Consider the following 8,023-nt stretch of genomic DNA (forward strand, 5'->3'; position numbering starts at 1 on the left):
TTTGGCCTCACGTTATGTCCTGTCTTGCGTGACCTGTGTGCCTGATGTAATCTGCTTTCTGTCATGCGGCTACAAGGGCTGGTGCCCAGTTGTGCCAGTGACTGGAATGCCTAATTTAAAGGGAAAAATTCTAAGCAAATTCATTCATCTGTAGAGCTAAATGACCATCTCCAAAAAGCTTTATCGGGAATAAAGCTGATATTCTGTTCTTCATTCAGACTTCCCATTGAAAGGGGTATTTTTTTTACCCATCCCCCAAAACCCTGGATGACATCTTAAAGGCCTTGCCAACATTCAGAAGTCTATTATCCTGAATCATCGAGACAACCAAATTCGGCACCCTTGGTTTAAGAATGCTGAGGAGTATAATAAAAGTCATGTCTGTAAGTTTTCCATTAAAAGAGGTTAAAAACAAAGAATAAAAGCTGCTACCGAAAAATTAACTCATGGGAAACTTTTGCCCTGATGATGTCAGAAACTTTCCTAAGCAGATATAAAATGCTGCCTGAAGTTCAATTTAAAAAATGTAGAGCAGTTCATACAAAAGAGGAATATAACAAAATACAAAGATATAGAAAAGTAGAACATAATATCCAGGGGGAAAACCAATAAAGACAAGAAAATGTGCAGATAAGGCACAGTGGTGGTTAAATGCACCCACGCTTTATTTGGCTAACCTGAATTCTATTAAATAGTATTCTCATAGGTACATGACATAAAGTAATTCATTCCACTTCTTTTGACACTTGTTAACTACGCACTCCGCTCGAATCCATGGGTAACTCTCACCATAATAAAAGATAAGATGACATGACCGAAGTAGAAAGAGGTGGGACAGCTCGGAGAAGTCAGCACTGAAGGGAACAATGTTAGCGAATACACAGAGCCACAGCCTGAAGGTCTGAGAAAGATAAAGAGGCTTCCTCTCTCTTTAACAGCATAAACGGATCTGCCAAATTTCAGATGCTACATCCCAGCAGAATATTTTGTGAAGGGGAAAGAGATACAAATGGGCAGTGGTTGAAGCACAAAACGACCAGAAGTATTACTCATCTCTTTTGCAGGACCTCATTGAGAAATATGACCATTTGCAGGGAAAAGCTGTAGGATGACTGTTTATTCCTGCATAAATCTAGACATCAAAAGGATTCCCATCGCCGTCCACAAAGCAAACGGCATGGAAACCTTTTACACATTCAAAATAGCTTTTTAAAAAATGTTTTGTTTTCTGGGGAGGTCTGAGTGCTTCACTTATGAAAATAAATCTTTAAAGCTGACAGGGGAAAGAACCCTTTGCAGATGGAGGACTTGGCGCTGAAGGAGGTGAGCTGACTTTTGCAGCCACCACAGGAAGAATACCAGACACAGCCAGGGGCTGAAACGCCTCAAACTTGAAAAGATTCTTAACTGCGCACAAAAGAGACTCTGAGAAGTTGACTGCGAGCTTACACCTGGCCCTAGTGGAGCTTCCTCATCAGCATTCTAACGTTGGCCTCAGACAGCTGGGGGGTAAAATCTTGCAAGCACAGGAAAATAGACAAATTTCTCTCCTTCACGCCTAATCTGATGACTTAAACCTATCTATCTTAATGCCTCTCAGGTGTTCTAACCATCTTATGCCTTTTCAAGAACTCTTTCTTCAGGGGTTAACACTGGCAGCTTCCCTTCAGATTAAACACATTAAACACATCTGCCACAAAATAGGAGGACCTTCTGAATACAATGTTCTCAGAACGTCTAATAGGAAATTTGCAGGGTTTGCATGCTGGCGGGTTAAAACGTATCTTAAGTTTTCTTAGACTTTTGAGAAACTGGGGATTAATTTTGTTTAGAATTTAATGTCCTTCAAACAAAGGCATCAAAAAATGTTAATACACTGGAATTACTGGCTAAAATATAAATTTTAAAAATTAAGCAACTACTGAGGTTAAAGGGTAATTTTTCAAAAAATGCTAAAATCATGACCCTCGTCAGTACAAAATTGAACACGTTTAAGATTTTATTTAACTCATTAATGAGGAAACTAGGAAGATGTTACAACAGTTCAAAGGAGGATCAAGCAGCAGACACTTTATAGATCAGGAAGAGTAAAATGAATGTAGAAATGGCAGGCAAAACTCACCTTTTCCACGGCCACGAGGCAAGTCAATCGAATCTCGGTGGGACAGAATTTACGTGTCTATAGCAAGAGTTATTTTATAATGCTATCAGTTGTTATCTACAACTTACAGAATTGTAAACCAGCTCTGTAGAAACACAACTAGATAACCCCAAACGGTGTGCTATTTCCATGGATGCAACAAATTTTTCCCAGCACAGATCACTAACCACCTTATTCATTGCTGCATTCGCCAAACCTGGTACAGGGTAGATGTTCATAAAGACTTGCTTAATGAACAAATGCCTGTGAAGTAGCAGGCATTAAGCTAGGCTCTTCACATGTATTATCCTATTTAATCTTCCCAGTAACACTTAAAGATAAATATTATTCTCATTTCACTGATGAGAAACTTGTGTGATGTTGTACAGATGTTACACGTCAAAGGCTGGAGGTGGAGGGCAAGGCGGGAGGATCTGAGCCATGTCTGTGATCAGAAAGCCTGCCCTTTTTCTTTGTATTTAATATTTGTCCTTTTTATTTACTGTCACTGTACCGTTTGCTTCTAAATTAAGGGATTACTTATATGCTACATTGACAGACCATGACTCCTCGATAAGCATAATATGGGAGATCCCTACTTTAAGAAAAATAAATGAACTGTATGTAGTACTTGCGAGAATCTAAGCCTAAATGAGAGACACGCATGAGCATCTTTATTGCAGCCTTGTAGACAAGCATAGGATATTTACCAGCCCAGACTTTTTCCTCCTCTTAGGTACTCATTTCCCAATTAGCATGAAAATAAAGGTAGACGAATTCAACACTGTTTATATATGTTGTTTGTATTCAAAGGAATCAGGACAGCACGTAGGAAACAGCAGCAGCTAACTTTCACTGCATGCTTACCGTGACTGTGAACTACCTGTCACAGCAACTCTGTCAGGCGGGTATTATCATCATCCCCTACAGCTAAACTGCAGTTCTGGGTTTTTCCCTGACCTCTCCCTAAGTCATTCTACTATCTGCACAGGCAGTTGAGGTTTGCTCTGTCATCACATGCCTCAGTATTTTATAAACCTCTTTGCCCTGTTGATCACAGCCTCCAAGGGCACTAGGATTCCCACAGCTTCTAGCATCACAGGGCTGGTAACTGCAGGCTCGCCTAAGTCCTGAAAGCTATCTTCTGGCCATTTGGCACTTGTGATCATTTGGGTACTTAACATTCATTCTTGGGCCAGAGAAGAGAGGGAGACAGTGATCTTCTGAGGTCTCAAACAGGTGAATGTCAAAAAAGACATGGACCAAATAGTAACCTGAAATCGTTCTGTCTGTTCCCTAAGTCTCCAAATGATTCCCTGCTTTCTTTCTTCCCAGAAAAGAGGCTGCCCTTAGAATGAAGAAACAGCATGTTTTTAGACACCTCTCGAAGAATCTTAAGTAATAGTGCGATGCTGGCATGCAGAGGTGTTAATAAATGGCTGTCTTACTGGTTTACTCATCTTATTTCATTTAATTTGACCATGACTCTCTAAGACAGGTACTATTATTATCTCTGTTTTGGAGATGGAGATGTGAGGTTAAATAACTTGTCCAGAATCCTTGCCAGGATCTTGTGCAAGGTCCCAAGAAGATTGTGACTTATCAAAGGCCAGCAGTGTTCACTGGAGACCAAGTGTGACACCAAAAGCAATAAGATGATTGTTTGAAGCACATATGTCATTCCCACACCCCCTTTCCCTATATCACCTAACAGAACGCCTCGGGAAGTGGCACCATTTCCTCCACAGACACTGAAGCAAGAGATTTTCATTTCTGAGGAACATGCTCGGCCTCTTCAGACCATTATAAACGCGCACCCTTCCCTCAAGGGTATCTCATAATTCTCACCCCTAATAAAAGATAACACTACTTTCAAATAAGATCATGAAAAAGGCTTTGCCCTTCCTATCACACGGGCGTTCAGAAACATTAAGCAGACATTATCTGACGAAGGCGACCGTCATCAGTCAAATGCTTATGAACTGATTTGATCATTTGTAGGGGTTGAATACCTGCTCCTAGAAGGAATTTTCTTATATTCTTAGGGGAAGAACTAAGAAATAAAAATCTAACACCTGGAATCCAAGATAAGTTCCACCTGTAATTTCAGGATTTCAGGAATTTCATCCAAATGGCCATTACCTCTAGTTGTGGGGAGAGAGAAAGTATATTAAGGACCATTTTTATACTTAGGTCAGGAGGATTTCACGCTCTGTTAACTCAGCCTGAGCTACACTTGCGTGTGTGCCTTATATATTAAACATTATTGACTGGGTGAGCAAGACTCCATGATAATCTATGCAGTGTTTTGTAAACCTCAGTGTTAAAAACCGTTTTTCTAAATCAAGTTTTCTATATAATTCAAATATACAAAACAGACATAAAGGGAGCTGCTTTGGTGACATACCCGCCTCTGCCCAAAGAACACTCCTTGTCCCTCTGGCAGCCTTGAGTGTATCCAAGGGCTCCACGGAACACACTTTGAAAACCACCCGTCAAGTTCTGCTCTAGGAAGGTGGGATCTGCCCCAGATCTCAAAGCTACAGGGTAAGAACTGAATTGCAAAAAGAAATACTTTCTGCTTAACGTGTCCTATTCCAAAGTAACGGGAAAGAACAGAACACAGTGAGGTTAAGATTTCAGAGACAGAGGTATGTGTTTGGAAAGCGGCTTGGCCTCTAGACTGCTGAGTTACTCGAGAGCAAGTCACTTTCCCATTACAATGATGTGTTTTCTCTTAGGAAAAATGGGAAGAATCGGGACTTCGACATTTTTTCCTCTTAGAGCTCAGTTTTGGTGCATAGATAATATTCCTCAGTCCTATCTTTTATCACGGTGTTTGCAAAGGAGGAAGGAGGGAGCAATGTTGCCACACAAAGCAGAATCGTTTGGAAGTCCCCGTGACTCTGATGGGCTCCCACAGTGGGCCTATCCGCTCCCCTTTATCCACCCCGATTGAGAGACTGGTTTCTAAGGGCTTTGATAGTTCATTACGATGTCATGTTTTCTGTTTCCAAGTTCTTCTTGACCACCACAGAGTTTTCGAAGCCCCTTGACATAAATAAAGTCTTAATTTGTGCTATGAGAGTATTCATCTCAGGGGGAGTGAGTTAGTATTACTACATTCACTTCAGGATTTTCCTACGGAGAAATCTTTTCTACTTAGAACACATATCTACTGATCCTGTAACCGAGCTAATTTGAAAGACTTCCTCCCTTTCCTTAACATTACTTTTATTTTTCTCTAGAATCCCACACCCCCTACCCTGATTCCCACATACTTTTAGACACTCCAAATCCACGGTTCTCTACACTAACGTCCGATGCTTTTTAAGTAGCATGTCTCGCACGGACCTGGAATGCATCACCCCTTTTTAACGTAAACCTACACCAGAAAACTTCAGCAGGGAGATGCTGTCTCATTGCAAGGGTATGGGAAAGGCCATCATGTTGGGGAGAGGGAGTGAAATATTTTGGATACTGCATACTTTACCAGTTATGTCATGCTGTTTGAATGACTCACTGTAGATCTGATACTGATTCGGACAGTGTTTCTTCAACCACTTGCAGACATCTTGTTGAGTCCACAGAGCCACTGGTTTTGACAGCTTCACTGTAGCTGACTATAAATAAAGAAGGAAAAGAAGGTCTGTTAATGCCAGCCCCACGCCTAGAAAGGCACTACTGTTAGAGGTTCTAGAGTGTGCTAACGGCTGCAGGCTGGATGTTCCCAAGAGATAAATATCTTGCTCGTGTCCCCCCTGACCTCAGCAGACCTTCTGCACAGCCCTGAAAACCAGAGAGAAAAGCTTCGGGTGAAGAAGCCCATGAAAATCACACCTACCCTTGAGTCATCATCTTACTGGGAAAAATCCTCAGGAAGTAGTGTTTCCTGATGAATATTCTAACAAGACAACAGGGTTGCTAAACAATTAATTAAATTTTAGGTGGGAGTGTTGGGGTGGGGAATGGGTGGGGAGAGCTGCCTCCAAGTGGCCTTTTTCTATATTCCAAGAAAGTGTCCATCTTTTGCCCACTGACATCTCTAGGGCCTAGTACAACACTGGTCCTGGCAGGTGATAATAATTATTTTTTAAATGAACGTTACAGATTTAGATACTGCATACTGAAATGTGCAAGTCGGCCTGGGAGCTCTGGACCGAGGGTGGCCCTGTAAAGTCTAGGAGCATTAGTTATGCCACAGTGGGGAAGCAAAAAGTCAATTCTGCCAGCATGTGGGGAATGGTAATAAGATAATGGGGGTAGCCAGACCTCATGTGGAAGCCAAATGGCCAAAGCCCTTTATTGCTCACTGAATCTTTTAAGGAGGTGTTTGTAAAAGCCAACCAAACACAGGGGTACAAGGACCCAGCTTTTGACAGATGGCCGGTTACAAATACGTTCATTAATTAACAACAGTCAACTGTGCTAGATGCTGGTCTTCCTCCTGGATCCCAGACTAGATGAAAGCTCAGCTCTCTATAATTCTGATCATTCGGGATCGCTGTTTGCCAACAAAGTAAGATGTAATGTTGACAGTTTTCAAAAAGATGTTAGGTGGCACGCAGATCTGGCCATAAACATCGCAGACCTTCTCACGAGGACCATTCGCTTTTGCTTCTCTTTCAGTTTTTCAGATTAAGTCAAGAGGAGAGCCTCGATTTTGCATGAGTGTGATTAAACACCTTTCTGACATCTGCTAACATGTTTTTGACAAAAAGAGGGGTCCCTTCAGCCTCAGACCCTTTAGTAGGAAGCAGTATATCTAGCGTCTAATAATTGTTCTGTTTTACTTTTATTATATTTAGGGTTGCTTTTATTTTATGGCAAATAAATTAAGGCAAAAGTAAATCTTATTTCCAGTAGTTATATCTAGTTTGCTTTTAAAACAAATGAGTAAAAAAACCAGTAGGTCAATTTTAAGAAAAAATTAAGGAAACATTAATACAGGTAATCAGATAATAATAAAAATAGTGGAAGTGGCATGCAGTGATTCAAGTTTAGAACACACAGTGCTCAGGTGTTATTTTCATTAGTATATTTCCAGTTGTATTATTCTTTGCACCATTATTTACAAAATAATCACAAATGATACTTATCACTTTTTACTTGGTGCTGTGTTAATTTTTTCTTTCACTCTTAAGTGTGATAGATTATATTTTCCAAAGATGCTTTTTATTTATTGTGACTGGCATTCCTCCACTGATATTTGGGGTTGATGTTCTCTCCCCTTTGATAGTGGCAGGTCCAGTGCGGTCCTGACCAATGGAGTACAGTGGAATCGATGTTATCTATGTAACTTAAGGGCAGGCCACATAAAACATACAGTTTCCACCTGGCTCACGTTCTCTGGCACTTGCCTTTGGAACCCAGCCACCATAGTGTGAGGAAGCTCACGCCACATGAAGAAGCTATGTATAGGAGTTTTGGCCAATCACTCAGCTAAGAACTTAGCTGCCAGCAGCCAACCACACCAACCCTCAGACAAATAAGTAAACAAGCTTCAGATGATTTCAGCCACCAGCCTTTGAGTCTTTCAGCTGAGGCCCTCAGACACCATGGTGCAAGGACAAGCCAACCCTGCTGAGCCCCGAGTGAATTTCTGACCCATATAATTCATAACTATCAAAAATAGGTGTCTTGCACCACTAAGTTTTGGGTTATTTGCTTTGCAACCCTAGCAACGAGGACCCTAAGTTAGACAGACGTGCAGTGAGGACAGAAGGGTTATTACTGTGCTTGTCAGGGTGCCTCCCACTTAACAGATGCTCTGTACAGACACAGTGAATGAGCGAATGAATGACCATTCTTGCTGAGTCTGGGTTCACGGGTCCGCTTATTATTTAACCAGCAGTTAATTTCAGGCCTAGCCCTTGCCGCCCT

The 8,023-nt window shown here is 41.3% G+C and overlaps 1 protein-coding gene across 9 annotated transcripts in view; it reads right to left on the minus strand.

Annotated features, from left to right (window-relative positions):
* Positions 1–8,023, minus strand: part of SAMD12 (sterile alpha motif domain containing 12) — a 369,255-nt gene that overhangs the window by 201,470 nt on the left and 159,762 nt on the right. For 8 of the 9 annotated variants that reach the window (XM_011360374.2, XM_023530789.1, XM_023530787.1 and 5 more), the window contains exon 3: positions 5,634–5,763. In XM_011360374.2, the coding sequence (XP_011358676.1) occupies positions 5,634–5,763 (130 nt within the window). The remainder of the gene's footprint in view (positions 1–5,633; positions 5,764–8,023) is intronic. The other variant, XM_011360373.2, reaches the window with a different exon arrangement.

Source organism: Pteropus vampyrus, unplaced genomic scaffold (genome assembly GCF_000151845.1).
Source record: "Pteropus vampyrus isolate Shadow unplaced genomic scaffold, Pvam_2.0 Scaffold54, whole genome shotgun sequence".
Taxonomy (NCBI): domain Eukaryota; kingdom Metazoa; phylum Chordata; class Mammalia; order Chiroptera; family Pteropodidae; genus Pteropus; species Pteropus vampyrus.